Below are 22,154 nucleotides of genomic sequence, written 5' to 3' on the forward strand. Positions count from 1 at the left end.
ATGGAGCCTTACTTGTTATTTGCTCCTGGAACTTTTGATAGGATGCTTCAAACGAGATTTAGACTGGGTGTTGTTCATAGATGTACGTTGTTACAACGCATGCTTTTACTCTGCATGCCTTTACAATGCAGGTTTTTCAACGCAAGTCGTTACAACGACTTGCGTTGGGGGTGCTGGATAGTGAATAATTTAATTTACTATTCCAACTCCAGTCCCCGTGGATAGTAGGGAAGGTGTTGGATAGTAAATTAAACTATTACCTATCCTAGAGCGCCCCCCAGCGCAATTCGACGTAATGACTTGCGTTGAGAAACCTGCGTTGTAAAGGCACTGCGTGGTAAAAGTTGCGTCGTAAAGGATGTTTCCCGTTGTTCATAGATTACTGTCAATATCAACTATCAACGATTGGACCCGAAATTTGATACCCTGCCTGAGCAGTCAACGATTCATCTAATTTTATTCTGTAAGTTCTACACAGAGTTGAGGAGAATGTGGTTACTTCCGCTTTTAAAATCTTTGGGCATAAGGCAATGCTGCCCAGCTTTTATTAGGTTGCAATTTTTGGAAGTTGAACATACTGCATGGAAGGTGGCTAAGTTTTTAAAAAAGGCGCTTCAGCAGAGAAAAAGTATGGTATTTGATGTGTAAAGTAAGGGAATTGTCCATCCTGATGGCGACGATTTTACTGTTGTGGTGTAAATACCTTTTAACCTGTTCAATTTATAATGCAATCTTTATGTGTGTTATTGTATTGTGCTTTTATGATTGGTATAACAACAATCTAATAAAGCTGTAATGACTTGGCTTTACTTGAATGTCTGTTTCAATTTTTGTCCACACTGTTATATTGAGGTTAATATGAGCCACCTCTTGATGGCACTAGTTTCAATGCGCTTCAAATGCATCACACTGACAATCCCACAAATAATATGGTTCATGTCTTCAAAATGTCTGTAAAAAAAGTGCAAAGAAGGGAGTAAGTGCAGACTAAGCTGGAAATGCACTGCCTATGCCTTGTACATTCTGCTAGTTCAATAAAAGGTATCAAAATCGGGAGTGTCTGTGTTACAGTGTCATGGTAAAAGTGGAGGTGTTCTTATTTTATGAAATTTTCAAGAGCTGTTTGGAGCACTTGAAACTAAAAACTGGTGTTCCTTTGAAAATGTGCAAACATTTTACCTGGACACTGATTCTGAGCCGAATTCCCCTTGAAAGGGCTGTAATGTGTGGCATGCTGTAATTTCATAAAGTAAGAGATCAAATATTTTATTTTTAAATATGCAAAATTGTGGGGAAATTACACAATATTACATGTTAATACTTTAGAGCATCTTGACTGAAAATTAACTGAGAGGGCAGACCTTTCTTGAAATACCACTCGGGATACCGGGAAGAGGTCTGGTTAGAGGATAAAATATCTCTTGTAATACATTTTCTGTGCAAACCAGACTTTTACAGGCTCATTTTCTGGTTTAACGTTTCTCTGGAGCCAAAAAAAGTGTGAGAAATTACACGCTTTGTCTAATTTTCTTAATTTGGCTCAATTTGTGGGATGGAAAACTGTGTGAATTAATCATATGACGCTAGCGTAATAAAAAATGTGTATGGTCCTAGTCTGAATCAGTTTTATGGGGTGGCGCTTGAAGACCCTCAAGTCAGGGGCTCATTTAAATTTGGAATTTCATCGGTTGTTTGAGGCAGCACAGATAAAGACTTTCTCGTACCTGTTCTTTACAAAGGTGAATGGTGCACTTGAAAGACTATATCCTTCCTACATCCTTTCTTGGTGTTTGTCTCCCCTTAGAGGCCAATATTGTGTATTACAATGGGTACAATTTACTTACATTTGATGCAGTACAGCAAATAAAGGGGCAGATTTATAATTATTTGACGTCCTGCAATGCAGCCAGACAACTTTTTGCAAATGCCTCGGAATAGGACACGTTACAACGCACACATTTACAATGCGTGCCATTAAAATGCATTTTTTACAATGCAAGATCCATTCCAAAGAATGTCATTACAACGCAAGCTATTACAACGCATAATCCATTTCAACGCAAATTACTATTCTAACTCCGCTGGGAAGGGAATGCGTTGTCATGGCATACGTTGTAATGACATGCATTGTAATGAATTTTGCGTTGTAACAATTTGCGTTATAATGGCACGATTTTTAACGCGTGAGTTGTAAACGCATGGTGACGCGTAAAAGGGAGAGGAGAGGACTGCATCATATCTATAAAGATATGGGGCCTTCTTGCTCTCTCACTGCACTGGTGCACTGAGTAATGCATAGCGCCAACGCAAGCACCCTTATGCCATGCTGCAAGGGTGCCTCCGTTGCAGTAGGGTTGTTTTTGTGCCAGAAGGAACACCATCTTCTTTCTAAGTCTGCTGCAGAATCTATCAGGAAGGCGCACAATTTTACGCATTCCCAGGTTTACCAGTCTTGGCAAATCTGGGAATGCACCAACGTACATGAGTGGATCCGTGGAAACTCCCACGCTTCACTCATGTAATGTCTTCCTGGTGCAGTACAATGCAAGGCAGCCACATGCGCTGACGTCCATTACTCTGGATTTACTGAAGCCACGCAGGGCCACACAAGGTAGTAGTGGGTGGCTTAGTAAGTCTGATTTAAAGACTGCATTGCCCTTGCGTCACCTTGCATGACGCATGGGTAACACAATTCTATGATAAAGCTGGACCAAAGTTGCTGTGCTGCAATGCATTAAAGGGAGAGCAGAGGATCACCATATAAACTTACATATGGTAGTGTTTCTGTCTCACTCTAAACTGCAGTACTTTTGGTAGAATTGTGCCATGCACGCACTGCATAGTGTGTGGGTGGTGTCTAGAACAGATTTGGTACTGGAAGGTGCTGGTCCTGAATATCGAGTAAGGAACGTAATTATACTTTAATATAATTGCCGAAATAGCAAGGAAAATTTACAGAGTTGTGTGAGGTTTGTCGGGTTTCCTTTGAGTTGTAATCTTATGTGTGTTGTAAATAGCTTGTTGAATGTCTCCTGTGTTGCATCTCTCGTTGTATAGCTAACTGCAAGTCTTCTTAAAGGGCACTCTTCAAAAAATTCTCATTTCCATTTATCTGTGGTTAAAAATGAATTCTTCTCTTTATCGGTTTACTCTCTAAATTGTTTCCATACTGTAATGTTTATTCTCATTGCATTTAATGCTTGCAAAAAGGTAATTCATTTGTCCCACAAAGTATTTTAGTTACTGTAACGGGCACTTACAGTTAAAGCCAATGCATTTCGAGCCATAAGGGCTCTTCCTCGTGTGAAAAAATGTTTCATTGCACAGAAACATGAATGGAAGTTATTAAGAATTGTTTGCCAGTAGCAAATTGCATTTGTACAAAGATATTTTACCTGCCATAAGGCATAGTCAGGGCCACTGGAAATATGTGATAGTATGGCTCCTGTGATTTTCACGTAATTATAGATTTACAGCATTTGCCACATTATCCATCATCTGCTGCATAACCTGCAGGTTCTAAAAATAAAATTATTTTGTTTCTAGCTCAAATGGTTCAAAAGTTACTAAACATGCTATGACACGAGTTGCAGCGCAGTGGAAGGCCCTGTGCAAAGCTGGACTGATAACTTTTTGGTTGCATCTGACTATATTTAGGTATTAACCTGGAACTATTGAGGTGCAACCAATGCCTATACAGTGTTACCATGTTTCAAAATTGCCAAATAACGAAGTAATACAATTACAAAATGTTGGGCATTTTGCTGCATAATCTAGCATTTCTTGCTGCATAATTTACTCAATCCTGCTGCATAATTTGACCCTCTCTTGCCGCATAATTCCAGTGGCCCTAGGCATAGTCCAAGACAATTGAAAAGAAAACACGCTTTCACGTTCCTAGAGCAGACTAAGGGGCAGATTTACAAGCCCCTTGAGCCACCGGTGCATCACATTGCGTGACGCATTGGTGGCGCAGTCCTGCTGAATTCTATTTACAAACACAAGTAAAGTCACCCTGCGTGACTTAACCTGTGCTTGTAAATATCGCCCCTGTTCAAGCAACACTTCGCGAGTTAGGGGCGTGACATGGATATTGCTGTGCGTGTTCCCACGCAACACCCATGTCCACTGATGCATTTCCAGATTTATGAGAAATCAGATATCTGGAAATACGTCAGCATGCTATGCCCGAGGTGTACCGGGGAGAAATGTTTTCATTTCTCCTTGTTTTTTTCCTCTTTCAAAGCGTGCTGCATTCTACAGCACACATTGGAAGAGGAAATCCACCTCAATTGATTTTTTTTTTGTGCAGGGAGGTACCCCTTCCTGCACAAAAACAATCTCCGTAAGACGCAGGCATCCTTGAACCATGGGGCAAGGGTGACTGCGCCGGAGCATGGCAGCAGTTTGTGCGCAACCACAGGGGGGAAGCACAGACATGCGACATATTGTTGTAAATATGTTGCATCCCTGTGCTTCGAAACTAACACAGCGCGGCGCAGCAAAATGACTTGCGTCACCGTGCCACGTTATTTTCTTGTAATCTGCCCCGTCGCGTTTTTCATTTCCTCACCGGAAAGTGTCATGAGCTAGAGTAAGGTCAGATGAAAGTCAGAGCTGTGGCAGTCTTCCGGCATAGGGGCAGGATATCAGTAGTCCAGAGGAGATTGTAAAGGAATGTCAGGTGAGTAGCAATCATAGAGACTGGAACTGAGTCTGGGTGTTGGTGGAGGGAAAGGAACAGCGCAAAAAGGAGAAAAAGAAGAATGCCAGGAAAAGATGATATGACCTTGTAAAGGGACAAGATGAAGTAAGGGATGCACTGCAGAAGATTGAGAGATGCTCAGCTGCGAGCTTCCCTGATCCTTACAGCATCGTGGGCACATTTGTTGTTATTGTTAACGCTATTCCCATCACACACTGTTATGAATATTGTATCATATCAGCTGCCAGCTACAAAATGTCCAACACAGTTTTCTGTGACCTGGGGGGGAGGAGGGTGTCGCTTTTTTTGGGTAATAAGGTGGTGAAGCAGTACATAGAGGTAAACATACATGAAGCACGTTTATTTCAACCCAAATACCTGGCTGAAGGGTGTGTGTTTTAAATATTAAAACCATTGAAGGCATGACTAATATTGTACGTTTTTTCTTTGCCCTTGCCCCAGCCCCCTAAGGGTTTCGAATGAGATTTAAAAAGCTTGGCATCAGAGTATGTAGCACGACCGTGTTAAGTATGAGGGTGGTTTCCTGCCTGGCCAAAAGGTTTGCAGACTTATGAGAGACTTGATGAAGCCAGTATATGGCCTAACAACCTTTCAGAGGCAGCAGCCTATCAGGAAATATCACTCCTCTGAAACTGTTGGCTGACTCATCCCCACACAAGGGACTACTCGGGGCACTGCTTGAAATGGAAATATAGCCGTGCAGGTACTCACCATAGCAAAGTATCTTCCTGTTTGCTACTGAAAGGAGCAGCTATGCTCTTATTAAAAGTATTGCACCCCTAATGAGAAGTGCTCACTCTCTCTCTTTCGGATTAAAAAAGTGCAGGTTCTCAGTCCCAGACAGGACCTGCTCATCAAAAGCACTGCCAGAGGCCAATTCATGTCAAAGGTCCACGCTCAGAATGCACTTCACATATTGAGTAATTTCATCTACTTTCCCCATAGTGCATTTATAACAAAAAGGCGTCTTTACCTGCGGAGGTTCATAGGGCACCATGACACTCTGCCTGCCAGTCACCGGGTCATCCACATATTGCGACAGGTTGTTTCCCTCCACACGGATCAGGTGACTTGCTGGTGCAGACTGACCTGTAAGCACACAATTCAAGCTATTTGTGACCGCACTGTAATAAAATGTACTCATAAAAGTGGCGCAATCCATATCGCATGCTAATGATTTCTCAAATTGTGTGAGCGGGTGATTTCAAAAATCACTATCAGTGAGTCCGACTTCACCAACCAAGTTCACAGCACCTCACAGGGTCATGATTGTCAATATCAGGCCATGTGATCCACTGCACTCACCCTCAGTGGTGAATGAAAAATGTCAATAGCCCACACAGGTGTAGGCTCGCTATGAGTCTGAGTTCCTCAAATCATTTGTGTCGTATGACCTCCGCGGGCTGTCCCAGACCTTGTTTTCTTACTGCTTGCAATTATCTTCACTGGGAAACATCCTTTACGACGCAACCTTTACCACGCAGTGCCTTTACAACGCAGGTTTTTCAACGCAATTCATTACAACGAATTGCACTGGGGGGCGCTCTAGGATAGGTAATAGTTTAATTTACTATCCAACACCTTCCCTACTATCCACAGGGAATGGAGTTGGAATAGTAAATTAAACTATTCACTATCCAGCATCCCCAACGCAAGTTGTTGTAACGACTTGCGTTGAAAAACCTGCGTTGTAAAAGCATGCGTGGTAAAAGCATGCGTTGTAACAACGTACATCCTCTTCACTGAATGTTTTGAGCTTCTTGTGAACTCTTCTGAAATTGGTCTCTTTTTTAAGCCAGGGTAAGCAGTTGATATCAATATTAAAATAGAATATCTTACCTTCCCACCATTTTATATTTTCTTTCTAGAAATACTTTTTGTGTTAACTTGATTTGCCATATAATAATGTGTATTTAACATGTTGCACTGACGAAGCTCCTCAGAGAATGATACACAAAGCATTAACGTTAATGTAAAACATTAGATAGAAAGAGACATCTATATAGTGGATAAACTGCACGATGTGTAACCAAAAAACCTGTGATCAATCCCAGCTTTCCCACTTGACCAAGAAACCTGGGATCAATCTAGGCATCCACACTCGACAAAATTGTGTGATCCTAGGCAGATTGTTTACTAGACTATAATGTTTCTCAAACTCTCATAACAACCTAGGCACATGACAACAGACTTGGTTCACTAATGGCGTTATCATCAGGATTCATTTTTCTGAGTTCATGTATGGAAGTTAGGTGCCACTAAATGCAGACATACAATCTAACGTGCTAAAGTGAAACACTTGTGCATATTAAAAGATCTCTAAAAGCCAAATTGGTTTGCGTTTTGACTATAAGAGCTAAGTCAGACCCTTAGCACAGCTGTGGCTCGACTATCCCTATTAATTTGAAGGCTTGACTATCATTATTATTTCCAACTTGTTCCATGGTGTGAAACACCTTATGCTCCAGAAAAGTGTCTGATTCGAAGCGTTTTTGCTTGGTGTAGTGGCACTTGACCGCTAGCCAGAATCACCATATCAGTGTTGAATGTATTTATAATTATATAGGCGCAGGGCTCTAAGCAGGGCTGGACTGGGAACAGAAACCGGCCCTGGCAAACTGCTCAGCTGCCCCCCACTGGGGTGAGGAGGAGTGCAGCCGAGCAGTTTGCAAGGGCCCCCACCATAGCGGACTACCAGGGAAACGCCCCCGGTGCCCGCTATGGCCAGTCCGGCCCTGGCTCTAAGGACTTTCTTAGGAGCCTGCTGTTGGTGCTTCTGAATGCAGGTTTTAGCGACCACCAAGGCTGTCTACCGTACCCCTCTTTCCTATACCACGCTACACTTCTTGTCTCTTTATCTCGCTCTTGCAGACTCTTTTTCACTGCTGCTTTCTCTTCTTTTCACTTTTTTCCTGTATGTCTCTCATTCTTCCAGTTGCCTTTTCTGCCTTTCTCCCTCTTGCTCTGTGTCAAAGTCTGATGATGAAAAAAGTGCATGAGCATGTGCCGACCATCTATAACCTCTAGCACAAACTAAGCACTGTCTCAGGAGCAAGGGCATGGAAAGGTCACTTTGTACATCCCTCAAGCATCTTTCCCACACTATCTATCTCCTGAAATGCTCCGTTTTAAGCCATGAATGGCGCTTGCCATGAAAGCTTCCCGGTTTTGCCACTCAAAGTCAATGCCTATTTTCGACATTACTATTGTGCTGAAGAATGTCACTGTGTAAACAGCCACTGGTGAAGTCCCTGCTCTGCATCCGAAGGCTTAACACTTGGCACAGAGTGGCTCAGGCGGTGCCATGCAACAGGCCTCAACTTGACCTTGGGGTGGAATTCCTGGAGAGGAAAGAGGTCACATCCGCTGCTTGGTGATCACCTATTCATTCCCTTCACACCTGCCTATTCTGAGCTGCCTTCAGAAAACAGTCATTAAAGTAGCTGCCTCTTTGTAGGACTGACTCCAGGTAGCCCCTGCAAGATGCCTGCAAATGATTTTGGTTCCGGGGACCCCATCCCCAGGGCCCAACGCTATTTTTAGGGGGAAGGGGTATGCAGCCCCCATCCCCGGTCTCATTTCGGCCCAAGGGACCCCATTCCCCAAGGCCTGGTGCAATTTTCATGGGGAGAGGGGTACAAGACCCGCCTCCCCTGGACCAACTTCAACCCCAACCCCCAGGGCCCGATGTGATTAACAGTGGAAAGGGTCACTCGGCCCCCCTCCCAGACCATTTTCGGCCCCGGCGACCCCCTCCTCCAGGTCCTGGCATTATTAGCAGGCGGAGAGAGGCACACAGACTCTTCTTTTTCTTGTTCATAGGCATTTAATATCCTCTTGTCTGGTCCACAGTATGCTCTATGTGCCACCATGGTATTCACAGGTCACATGCCAGTAGTCCAAACCATGCTTCTAAGATACAATGGAATTGGCTAAACCATGCCTCATTGAAGCCTGGGTAAATGCAGTAGCTAAGTGTCCAAATGGAATTTTGGTTAAGGGGAATCAATCAAACAATAAATTAAATGCATCTAAAAAGTGAAGTCTGAGTGGTTTGGAGTCTTCAAAGGGATTAGGAGCTGAGATGGTGTCTAAAACAAACTTAATCCCCAACATAATTATTTGTGTCTGGTAGACAATGGGTGGCCAGATTGTATTTCAAAAATGAAAAATCTTTAATAATAATATTGTTTAGTGGAAATTAAAACAACCGGTATCATTGCCTTCCGAAGATTACAACCACTCAGGGTAGAATGACCTCAATTAAAAAGGGAGAAACAGAGAGTCAACCATCGGAATGATGTAGCATAAGGCCTGTATTGACCATGAGCAACTCCTTTGTCTTCCCAGCTTTCCAATATTCGAATTGTAGTTTTGTCTCCTTTTTATAGACCTCTCTCACTTCTTGCACAGATTCACTCTCATGGCTCTTACCATCGTTGAAGTCACGCCCAAGCTCATGGTTGGGGCATCGCTTCACCACCTCCGTCACATGCTCGGCCTTCTTGTAGACTGGCATAGCTCGGATGACAGTGCCAGGTGATGGTGGCGTGGACACCTTGATCTGGATGGGACATGTCTTGGCAATCTGGCAATACAGTTTCTTCAGGAGTGGTGAATACTGTGGAGGAAAGGACAGAGTCATTGAGTGTATTAGGGCTTCGGATATGAGAACACCGAATGCAAACGCTGGGGCTGAAAGCAAATGTGTCATCTCAGGATAGTTCATATTCTAACAGGAACACTGGTCCTAAATTTGGCATAGGAAGTACCTGGGGGGTGCATGTAAGTCAGACATTTGACTGATTAATTCCCACCCTTACTTACCTTTCACCTTCAAGCTTTCCTAACCTGTGACCGACTGGATACTGCCATTGATAGCGCCTCAGCAGAATCACTCACCTATGAGGTGGATCATGGATACCCGATGTGCGGTATTTCACTTACAGAGGTAATTTCCTTGTTAAAGAGCAAACATGATCTTATCAACCAGCAACCCTCATTTTTAGGTTTTACCTACTGGACAGGGCATGCGCTGTCTGTTGCAAGACTATTGTTAGCTTACAGTAGTCTTACAGCCAGCCCATTGGTTGGTTTGATTGCCACTTTCATTTGCTTGCTTCACATTCATTAGTGTGTGTGTTTTCTTTCCTCTTGTGTTTGTCTCTCCCCTGGAGCATGGACTTATTACTTGTGTTCTTCCATTACTCCCTTTTCATGTGCGTCTTTTTTTATTTCTTTTAAGCACTCCATGAGAGTGCATGTGTTTTCCAGATGTCTTCCTCATGCACTTCTCCCCATTGCTGCACTTACTTCTGTTGCTCTTTTGTTGCCCATGTACGTCTCCCCTACCCTCCTCCACAAAGTCCTTTTGTGCTTATTCCCCTGAGTTGTTTTGTCACCTGTGTGCTTTTCCCCCAGTTCTATGTTGTGTTCTCTTGCTCTCTCATCTGTTTGCTCCCATCACGATCCTAGCTTTATATCTGCTTCCCCCACCTGTGCCCACAATGCTTCTTTCCACCACCAATGCACACCGGGGTCATTCCTCCAAACAGTACCCCTGTTGCTTCTCCCACCCTCGCCGCCCGTGTTGCCTCAGCCTCCCCTGCCCTCCTGTTGCTTCCCCAGCCCTCTGTGATTCCATCTACAGCCCTTCTCCTCCTCCCTGTCGCTTACCCTAACCTGCACCAACTTTTTTTTCTTTTTGTTGAGTGATGCAACTGTATTCGGCAAACAAAAAGGCCAAAAAAGCAATTTCGTCATTTTGTAGGAGCACGCATGCTTGGTGTGTGAGCCTGGAACATGCCACCGGCGGTCGTGTTAAAGATATGTTTTTCTTTTATTAAAACCATTCTGCACTGCCATTGGGGGTGCCGTATAGCATGGATAGAACCGTTCGCAAAGCCAATAGGTCCCAAAAGTGAAACCTATTGGTGTTGCAAAGGCTTGTTATCTTTGTAGAAGCCCTGTATTATAGCATGATGTCTGCAGACAGCTAAGTGTCGCATGAGGGGTGGACTGAAACGGGGATTGAAAGTGGAGGTGGCCTGAGGAAGGGAGGAATCACTACTGTGCAATTCTTCCAGTTTATTGGCATTCATCAGATAACCAATGGGAAGAATACTCATTGATTAAGATCACGTAAAATGACATTATTCTATTGCTGCATTAACTGTCACAACAGACTTATAGCTGATAGAATAAAAAAAATGCTCAGGACAATACAGATTTCTCAGGCCCCCAACTTCTACGTTATTATTTTTCTGCCATTTTCTGGGTTTGTTTTTTTTCCACCTTCGACCCCCACTCGTTACATATTTCTTTTTCAACTTCTCTTTCAATTCATTACACCCTCTTTCGTTTTCATTCTCTCTCTATCTCTCTTGCTTTCCGCTTGTTTCCTCTCACTTGGGAGTTTAGCACAGCCCTGCACGCCTGCTTTGCATTAGGCTCCACCCCTACGGGTAACAGCTGGGCGCAAGTCTTTTCTAAATCATTCAGACGACCCCCTCACCCCCTTGCTTGGTTTTGCACAGTGTGGTGCCACAATGCGACACTGCCCCCTCTCTTGTCTTCGGAGCACTAGAAGTGACGCTTCCCCAACCTCTAAGGCGGTTCCGGGGCCATGGGAAACGCAGAAAGCGCAGTTTAATAATGCAATGAAGACACAAGGCCGACCAGCGGTTTACAGGGGTTGATTAAGCGTTTAAATGACAAGGGATCCTTTCCTCCTCCTTGTTGGCAGGTACACAGGAACTCTCTGAGGACGTCACTGCTGACGGGGCAGGTGCGTGAACGCCCCAACGTATGGCGCACGCGGAAGACGCCAGTAATTATTTTAAAGCAACACTGCACACTTAGATTGGGTGACAGATGGTAAAAGAACACACACAAACAACACGGCACGCAGGTGCATTGCCTTAATGTACCCTCCCCAAAAACCAAAAATCGACAAGCTTTACAATGCCAGAGACGTATGAATGGTTAATATTAAGGCGACTATGACTGTTAGGAACGCCTGTGGTCATCTGGCCACTACTTTCAATAATAACTCCTAAATGAAAGGCTATCAGTATTTTTAACTTGACGGGAATTGGGTTGCAACTGACTCAGTGTTAGCTGGGGCTTTGCGTTTCCGTTCCTGGGCGTACCTTTTACAAACCATTGTAATCTAGGACTGTAGAAGGGCTTTAAGTGGGCCGGGTCTTGCCAGCACTCGCAGTTCAAAACAGCAGGTGTTGAGACGGGTCCCTATGGGGCTCTCCAATTTTGTCCTCGCCCTCGTGGTGAAAAAAAAAGGTAACTCTGCAGCAGTGCCACCCTTCACTGCCTTTGAGGTAACTTCAAAGAGACTCCTTATAGTTATTTTACAGTCTCATCATTTCAGAACTGAAGCATTTTCAATATTATACATACAACGAAGCCATAGCTGTTGCTTATGTATGTTATGCAACTAACAACCCTTGACAAAGCCAATAGTCCTGGCTTCTAGTAGGTGTAATGTTACTTGCTGTATTATGTATCTGGATGTCATGCAATGACAGAAGCAGTAAAATACAAGTTGGCAGCACACTATGCTAATCAAAGATGTTTAGCTAGCGTGTTTTTAAGCCAAGCCCTTAATTACATCCGCCACGCCCATTTGAGGGGAGCCCCCCCCCTGTTTTAACATCCCACTTTAAGCCCTGGACGGTAGTTACAATTATATTGGCTCCTCAATCTGGGTGAAAAAGGTACTTGCAATCATGTAGCACTGCCAAGTGTGATGTCACAGGCTGTCTCGAGGTTGGCTCAGAGGGCCGTGACAGTAAAGTAAACAACTGCTGAAAAGACCCAACTCTCTCACTGTAGTAACAGGAGCCTCTAAGTCCTTCAATGGCCTGGGTCACATTTGAAGCCAGAATAATGGTCAGACTGGCACAGATAATAGGCCCGGCACCAAAATAAAAGGGGCACCATTAGCGAATCAGATAGCTAAAAACCCAAGTTTGAAAATTGGTGCTGTTTTGAAGTTGTTTAAGTATCTTGCAATGGGAGACTGCATGCATTTGTGCTTGCTGTATGCAATATTTGTGATACTATCGGAATTCAACACTAAAAACCTCCACAAACAGCCCAATATACGCTCCACGCACAGCCCTGTGAGGCCAGCCCACACACACACTGGCATCGTTTCTGGCACTACCAGACTGCCCATTCTCCCAGTCCCACCCTGGCACTGAAGGGCATCTACCGAGTGCTTGTACAAACCTGGCGGCTGGACCAGGTTGTGCAGAACGCTATCTACCCTCTTTGCATACATGGTGTTTTTCTACAGGGAGGGCATGGGTGAGACGGGGATACGGCTGACATGCTGCAACAAGAAATTTGGCACTCAAAAATCTCTATATATAAAAAAAATCCCAAAAATGCGCTGACAGCAAAATGGGCCAATGCGCATCAGTTGCTTTTGCTCACAGATCGGCTTAAACAAGTCGAAATGCACCGGCAACAACAGATCGCAAGTAGACAAAAAGCCCTTGTATTGTTCCCCCGCGAACTTCAGTGGAAATGAACAGATGTCTGCCATAAAAGGGCTTTCGCTAGAATTCTCAGGTCTTTTCATTCTTCACCAGAATTGAGGAAATTTCCAACACTTTTCACTTTTACAGAGCAGTTATTGCTAGGACCCTTAGAATTGTGCATATCTGCGATCATCCATTTTCAGCACAATTATGGACTTGCCACACTTGCTACATATTCCACTATCTACTACACAATTTGCAGATTTAAACAAAACATGTTAATAGCTCAAACCGGTTAAAAATGACAAATCAAACGCTGCGCTTGGAGTTGCACAGTGAGAGATGTTTTGCAACAAGTAACAGACAACTATTAGTTGCTGATTGCTGCATTCAGGTGTTAAATTGGGACTAGTGAGTAAATTCTTCATTCAAATAATTTAAAACATATATTTCTCAGTACCCGAGGTAATACTTAGATAGATGGACAATTTAACAAACATACTTTCTTTCACCTGTACCAGGGTAACATTCAGTTATTCTTGAGCAAAATGTATTTAAAATCTCATGCATGTTAACCCATCAGAGGGTTGAAGCCATCCAATTCCCACAGCTTACTGTGATGTATCAAAAATGTAGTGCAACCAAGGGGGAGGTGTTCCCATTCACTGACCTTCAGAGAGAAGAGGTGACCTTCCAGGATCGTATCCACCGGAAGATAGGATTTTAAAGGACCATATGAGTCTCAGGGCAATTTCCCTCACCTACCAAAAACGAGTTAATAACTCATCGGACCCCCTCCAGAGTCTCCGAGACCAATGTAACGTAGATCTGTGTGACCTGATGGATGAGGATTGGACGGATTGGACCGAAGCCCTGGCCTCTCCCTGGGAAGTGGCCATTTTGTCACAACTTAGATTAATGCAACTCAAGATACTCCACAGAGCCTATCTCTCCTGCAGTACCTTAGTTAAGATGTGCAGGGGCTCGGATTCCACCTGTCACAGGCTGTGTGGTCAAGAGGGTATCTTTCACCATATACTTTGTGAATGCCCGTCAGTGTAGGTTTCTTGGGAGTCTGTAATAAATTGTATGCATGAGGTATGTGGTGGTGAGTTGCCACTCTTACCTAAGTGGTGTCTCCTCAATACATGGGATGCTACTGAACTGAGTCGCAAGGAACAGATCTGGGTGACCTTGAGGGTGGCTATCGCCAAACGTAACATTGCCCGCTTGTGGGGGGCACCATCTGCACCAGCGCTCAGAGACTGGAAAAAGGACATGGACTAGTGCATGGTGAGAAAGAATGTTGTCTTTGAAAGCAGGGGTTGCCCAGGAAAGTGGGAGCCAGTTTGGGGTAAGTGGAATGCTCATAGGGAAAGTCGGTGCATAGCCCCCTCCACATTGTTTGCTGGTGCCTTTGCCTCAGGACTCGAGGTCTTCAATGTACGCAATGATGGGACCAGACTGGAGAGTCTGGAGTAACAGTGGAAAATATATACCTGCATGCTGTATAACCTATTTGTGCACACAGCTACTGTGTTGTGTTTGCTGCCATATGATGTGCCGTACGATGAATGAAAAGAAGTTTTTTTTAAAATGTAGTTCAAAATGATGCAGAATTAAATTGCCTAACGCTTGTTTCACCAATTAAAATAGACAAGTCTATATGACCGAAGATCTCGGTGTTAACACTTGTTAGAAAAAAAGAAATAAAAGCAATCAATTCTTAATAAGTGATAGGGGGTACCACAGGGCTCTGCTTTAAGTCCTACCCTTTTTAACCTATATATGGCCCCCCTGGCTGAGTTAGTTCAATCGTTCGGCGTAGAGATTGTCTCCTACGCCGACGATACACAGCTCTTACTTACCCTCACCCAAACTCCGGCTGCAGGAGCCAATAACTTCCGAGCCTGTATGCAAGCATTGGCCACCTGGATGGATAATCACTGCCTAAAATTGAACGGCTCTAAGACAGAAGTCCTGGTGGTTGGTGGTGATCAACGGTTCTGGACATGTGACTGGTGGCCAAGCTGTTTAGGCGCTATGCCCACACCATGTCCTGAAGCTAAGAACCTAGGGATATGGATGGATCCCACACTCTCTTATGAGACACATATCAATCGTTTAGTAGGCAAGTGCTTTGGAGTCCTAAGGACTCTTAATAAGACCCTGGACCTCCTCCCTCTGGAGGCTCGGCGCACTATGACCCAGGCACTGATTACCTCACGCTTCGACTATGGGAATGTCCTCTTCCTGGGAGCTTCGAGTAAAAGCATAGGACGACTCCAGATACTACAAAATGCTGCAGCCCGCCTAGTGCTTAGAATCCCAAGAAGAGCCAACTCTAGAACCGCCCTGGAGGCCCTCCACTGGCTCCCAGTGGAAAAAAGAATAATGTATAAAGCCCTTCTAATATGTCATCGGCTCCTTTAGCACAAAGCTCCCGGTTATCTGACAGATCTAGTTACTTGGTATCAACCACGCAGATCGCTTAGATCAGGCGGCATGGGCACGCTTGTGAACCCCCGCTATAGGAGAGAAAAAATGGGAGGTCGGTCCTTTAGAGTGGCGGTTGCCATAGGATGGAACAAACTTCCCATCAGTTTCCGCCTGGAGCCTTCGGAAACTATTTTCCGACGACAACTTAAAACTCATCTGTTCTCTTCATAGTTTCACTGTAATGTTTCTCTGCCTCGTACTGTCCTCTCCCCTGGCGAGCTCCTTTCCTCTTTCTTTTAGCGCGGGGACACGCTGGGATGGCGTATCATGCGCTCTATAAATGTCTTTATTATTATTATTATTATTATGATAGAGCACCAATATTTTTGTATTCGGGTTGCAGGCGGATAACCACACCAGTTCACCTCATAGAAAGTTGGTACACGGAGGTCATGATATAAAGTGCATGGTGTATAAATACAGATTAATACTTATAATACACAGGTTCCTTATTCCAGGGCTTTCTGTCGATATAATCTCATGGGTACAGTCCCCATAAACTCCACAAAATGGGTGATGAGTCAGCTGTCCTTGCCCTGGAATCAGTGATTTCTTGCCTCCTGGCAGACCCAGATATTCAATTCTCTAAGTATGGGTTTTGGCCAGGAACCTCTTTTCCACTCAAAGCTGGGGAAGGGGCACAATACATGGTAGTTGTAAAAACCTTACTTTTTAATTGTGTGATAAGGGCACAGCAACATATAAGATTGGGGTTTCAACTCGGTATAAGATACAGATTCATATTGAATATGAGCTTTCCATTGAAGGGTCAGATGGTCTTTATTCGCGTGCAATTTTTTTAAGCCTTTCCTAAAAGCGCATTGAAGGCCCTGGTACTAATTAGGTGAAATATTTGCTAGGCAGTGCTTTTTGTGTTAAAACAAAATAGTGACATAATACTGCCACAGCATGTGCTGTGGTACACTTTTCAGTTTCTTGCCATATAATTTAAGCAGCAATGGCTCCCAATTTGCTCTTCCATTGCTGCATAATTCCAGTAGCTCTTGTTACCTATCAGGTCTCGTGCTGGGGCAAAGGGTGAGGACAAATTTGCCATAGAAGTTAAGGGTGTGGAATACAATGGGACAGTTTACTTACAGAGTTAGTCTGCTCCATAGATGATTCACACTGTTTAGAATTGAGACAAACGGTTTGATTCAGAAACACATTTGTGCTTCTAAAATTGTGTTACTATGAGTGCAAGTGGTAGGACTTGCAACTTTCCAAAGTTGACATTGCAGTTCTAAAACCTATTCTTAGACCTGGCGTGGATTCCCACATAACGACCTGGCGTGGAATCCCACATAACATTCTGTGGTTGTTCCTCAGTCAGAGCTTTTCTCTGTCAAACCTTATGTACAGAAAGAGTAGTTAGTTGATAAATGAATTGTATGCAAGTGTATGTATGAATGGCTGGTGAGTGTGATTCAGGTGTGGGTATCAGGGTAGTTTTATAATTCTTGTGTATAAAAAACTGGGGGAAAAGTGTCTAGATGATGAATTATGTTTTTATATATGTCTAAATTGTTTAAGAAGAGTACAATTAACTTGTAAGAAAAGACATGCTATAAAAAAGTATCTAAAAAAGTTTTGTGATATACATATATTTAGTCCAAAAAAAGAAATAAAATTTGATAAATACAATTCTAAAAAAAACGTGTTAGTAGCATATCTTGAAGGACATGTAATTTTTATGTGAACTAGGTCATAATGTACAAAATATGTGAGCCACAAGGGAAATCTCTCTTTTTTGATGTGTTTTTATTTTCCCCTCTTTTCCCTGGCTCCAAGTATATTAAGAGGGGGTCCCCACTTTCATACTACTAAAACCTATTATTCCCATGAAATATTGTCCCAGAACAATTTACTGTGTATGAGCAAATCCCATGCTAGGGGTAGGAACATTTCAAGGCACGGTCAACCTTCAAAATTGTGAACGCCCCACACGTGCGTTTGCAACGATTCTTCTCAAAGTCCCTTCCATCTTGGTATATTATCAAAGATGTATTTCTGACAGAGACAGGATCCAATAGTTTTACAGGATGAGAAGGGAAACTTATTACCCTCACATGTTGTGAGGGTGTAGGGCAAGGGGATTCTTCAAAGGGAAAAATCTTTCCCCTCTAGAGAAAAAAGGAGGACAAAAATGGGCAATGTACAAAGCCACTAGCATTTGGCAGTGTACAATTATACCCTGCATATAATAGTACATGTTTGAATTATTAGCACCTACAAAAACATGGTATTCACAAAACCTTTCCAGGATTACTTTGACTGACAACGTTTCTAGAGGTAACCTGTGATGTTTTTGTGGATTTCGGAAAAGCGCTAATCTACAACCATGAGGAAAAGTAAATCTCCACTCGTAGATTCACAGTTTTCTTTGTAAACTGGGCCTAATGTGTGTGTAAGTTTAGATTACAATTAAGGAGGCCTACCTTTAGGGACAGCAGAAAGATCTCAGTAGATTAGTACCTCTCACAGACAGAGAGAGCTTTGGAAGTGTCACTCACATGTTATTCAAGGTCATAGCCCCAAATATCCGAACTATACTAACTTATAAGGAGCATAATGCGAAATGGATCTACGCTCTTTGGCTCCAATACAAAATGGCTGTGGGATCCAAGTTTGCTATGGAACTTACCAATACACTCCGCAGGCAATGGAGCAGCTGGCTGCTTAGTTGCTTCTCTAGATAGAAGGGAAATTCTCAATCCAATGCAGTGACTATGACTCCTCAACTCATCGGGATGGATTCACAATAGCTTTTACGAGTACGGAAATAGTATTACAGAAGTACTCTGTTACGTACTCTTACATGCCTTAGTGAATCAACCCGAAACATCCAACTCCTAATTAGTAATGGTGATAAGAGGGAAATGTCTCTTCTACTTGAACTAACTGTATATCAATATATTCCAAATAATTCAATGTAATTCTAATTTTAGATGTTTTGGGGGTAATTCACAAAGGCATGTAAAAATATGTAAAAGTGAACTACAGGAGTACGACTTTATGTACTCCAAAAGCCCTGTGTGAACAGGCTCCTTAGTGTGCCACAACAACTTCCAGCTTCTGGATGGGCAGCAGGACTACCATCTTCCTATGTTGCAGACCTGTAGCCTCCCTGATTGACCCACTGCCAGTCCCATTGTATGAATCACTATCTAAACGATAGCTTGATCATGTGGGCCCTGTGGCAGGAATGTAGAAAATTACTAATCCCTTGATACAATACAGGACAGGACCAGTGGTGGCGGGTACAGAAGAGGGGTGGAGGGGCGGGGGCAGGTTGGGAGGAGGTACACAAAAATTGAAATCCCACTTACCTCCTCTACAGGGCCGACGTCTCCTCCGGCGTCATCTCTTCTCTGAAGTAGGAAGCACTCAGGCTGCCCTAAGCCAATCGCGACGCTGCTGTCACCATAAGATTAGAGTCGTGATTGGTCTGAGTGCTGTGGTTCGGCCCTGAGACAGGCAGCGGGAGCCTGGGCATGTTACCAACCCAGGCTGTGCAATACAGCAGATTAGAGAAATGCTAAGTGCACATGGCTGTTTGGCCGGCCCAGGACAGTCGACCAAACCGTCATTAAGTGCTGTGAGACAGCCATGCCCCACCCACCCACCCCAAAGCTGCCTCAGTACGGAACAATAAAATGATAATACCAACGTTATAGTCATTTTATTTTTCCTTTTTTTCAGTGCTGAAAAGCAGTGGGGCGACGCTCCTCCACCTTAGTGGAGGAGCCGCCACTGACCCAGCTCTAAAGAGGGCTTTTGTCACACCTCTCCCACAGGAAGCCTCCATGCATCTTCCAGTGGCCAGAGCCCATCATTCGATTTCTGGTCGGCCCTGTTCCTTGAAACTTTTGAACAGGTCAAATATGAATCACATACAATTCTACATTGAAGCCACTGGTCTTTTAGATTTTCTACCGACTGTGTTGAACCTGGGAAGGGGGTCTGATTTCGACATGATTAGTGCTCCAGAAAACCTCTGCTGGACAGGCACCGGGCTGGCGCCATGGTCAATCTGGATCTCTTTGTCACATTTAAATCAGTGAATCGGGGGATTCCTGTCACCAGGCTGAGAGAGATGCAGCTTGGAAACACTGTCCTAATGCCTGACCTACCAACGCACACAGCGCCACCGTGTGTTACATGACATCAGCTCTCTCACACGGCCTCCCGGTGAAGAGCCGATGTCACAGGATGTGCAGAAACGTACTGGAAACTGTTGCAGGGAGCCGGTTTCAAGTTCGTGTCTGGAAACTCTGCACAGCCTACATCCTTTAGGGGCTTTGCCACCTCCCGAGGATGTTGGGGGCAGCCTCAGGAACCTATATGTTTTTGAGGGTAATGGGGGGCCTGTTTAGGGAGTGAGGGGCTCTAAGCCCTGGCCCTGGCCCGCTTCTTGACCCCGCCCGTTCCACAGTTGTTCAGGTAGTGATGGGCTTAAACCTGCTCCCCCTCTTTAGATCCTGCCTCATGAGCCCCACCCTCCCACACACAATAAACATATTTTCAAAGTTGGCAGAGTTGTTACATGGGTCAAGATCTTTCTGTTTTATCGGTATCACAACTGGAGGTATCTGGCACTAAAGAACTAAATAAAATTATGTTACTAAAAAAAAGTCAAACTGTGCATTAGTACTGTCTGAGCAAAGGTTTCCACTCATTAGTACCCGTTTAACAATTCAATACAGCAATCAGAAAGATTAGACGAAGGGCAACCAGTTAACCTTTGCAGAGTACCACCAGGTACTTTTTATTTAGTAACAGTTTGATCCATTTGCACTAAAAACATATCTTTTGTTTGAAATCAGCAAATATGCAGCTTTTAGTGGAAATGTGGCAAGCACAGTAAAACCATAATTATGAGGAAAAGGCATTGGTGACAAACGTGGGTAACTTTATTGGCAGTACAATTGGTCATTTCACTACCACAATTTCAATGACCAGCATATGAAATCAACTTCAAATTCGCTGAGAATGTCCACGGGGCACCCATTTTGTTTCATGTTTATCTGCAACGGATAGCAAAATTGAGCAGACCGTTTTGTTTCTGTTTCAGGACTGATGCCTAAAACCCTCAATTGACCTTGAAAAGGCAAAATTGGTCATCCTCTTTCGTTCGGTAGGATGTTTCGGTGGACTCTGCTCAGTAAGTTGTCTGGTCCCTCCCTACCTGAAACTGAATCTGTCTGAAGTGAAACCTTGATCATCATTAACCGGTGAGTGAGCTTATCGCAAGCCTTACAAACTCCATGAGGTGGGAAAAGGTGTGACGTAGAAGTTGGAGATTCTGACTGACTGACTTCTCACTGGAGTTGACGCCACAGTTAAAAGTTTTAAGAGTATTCTTCTACTTAATCTCATTCAAAAAAAAATTCTCTTATTTTTTAAAAAGATATAAACACATATAGGAGTTGCGACTTAGCCGAGGAAGTGAATTCAGATCACTACAGCCAGAGCGGGGACCACTCTCAGGAATTTTCAAGGACAGCCCATATTACACCATTGTTACAGAGCTAACACTGGCGTCTAGTGGAAATAGGGGAAATATTCAAAATCCTGTGCACTCCTCTTTTCATGACTTAGGGCATCATTAACTGAGAAGTAGGATTCAGGCATACACTTAGCTCACTGCCTCCATCCTGCTAGTATTTAGAAGGTCAATGTTCCTTGTTTGGCTCGCTTCTTCTTAGCGGTGTGTGGTCACGGCTGTGGAATAACCTCACACAAATCATTGGATCAATACCTAACTGGCTCCTCTGTTGGGGGGGATTGAGTCTGTTGGAGGGCGTTGAGGTAAGGTCTCCTAGCTTATTAACAGGCGCAGCAACAATAGACCTAAAGGTGATATAGTGTGTTCTAGAAATGTACGAGATGAACATAAACATGGATCTAATGTAACATGTTCATGTGCTCAATGTACATGACATATATTGGCCATGTGGCCTATCATTCCAGGAGATGTTGAAAAGAGGCACTGTTGTTGACCTCAAAACTGTAAGCCACATGTTTTATTTCTGCTTATAGCCAATTTACCAGACATTCTTGTTTAAGGATATGGATAAGGACATGGCCATATGCAAATCAGTCTTGACCCTGTGCCCCCTATGTGGGAAGTGTATGCACAGACGTGGGTCCCGTGCTCACTACGCCACTGGAGTCAAGCTATCCTGGCTGAAGACGGCTGATAGCCAGAAACCAGTCCTAGGATGCTTGATTCCGGTCCAGGGAAGACATGGCTTGGCAGTTCGGGCTGGACTGTTCCCCTGAGGCACAGGGTCAAGACTGATTTGCATATGGCCATGTCTGAACTGGGGTGGCTTGGTGAGCAAAATAACGATGGATTAAACACAGATCTGTGACAGGGGGGAGTGAATGTTTTACCTTTGTGCAACATTCCGTCCATCATC

General features: G+C 43.9%; 1 protein-coding gene across 2 annotated transcripts in view; it reads right to left on the reverse strand.

Moving 5' to 3' along the window:
- Positions 1 to 22,154, reverse strand: part of TP73 (tumor protein p73) — a 520,666-nt gene that overhangs the window by 32,273 nt on the left and 466,239 nt on the right. For both annotated transcript variants that reach the window (XM_078642641.1, XM_078642642.1), the window contains exons 5-6: positions 9,161 to 9,347; positions 5,700 to 5,815 (exon numbers count right to left, since the gene is read on the reverse strand). In XM_078642641.1, the coding sequence (XP_078498767.1) occupies positions 5,700 to 5,815; positions 9,161 to 9,347 (303 nt within the window). The remainder of the gene's footprint in view (positions 1 to 5,699; positions 5,816 to 9,160; positions 9,348 to 22,154) is intronic.

The sequence above is a fragment of the Lissotriton helveticus genome, chromosome 5_1, assembly GCF_964261635.1.
Source record: "Lissotriton helveticus chromosome 5_1, aLisHel1.1, whole genome shotgun sequence".
Lineage (NCBI taxonomy): Eukaryota > Metazoa > Chordata > Amphibia > Caudata > Salamandridae > Lissotriton > Lissotriton helveticus.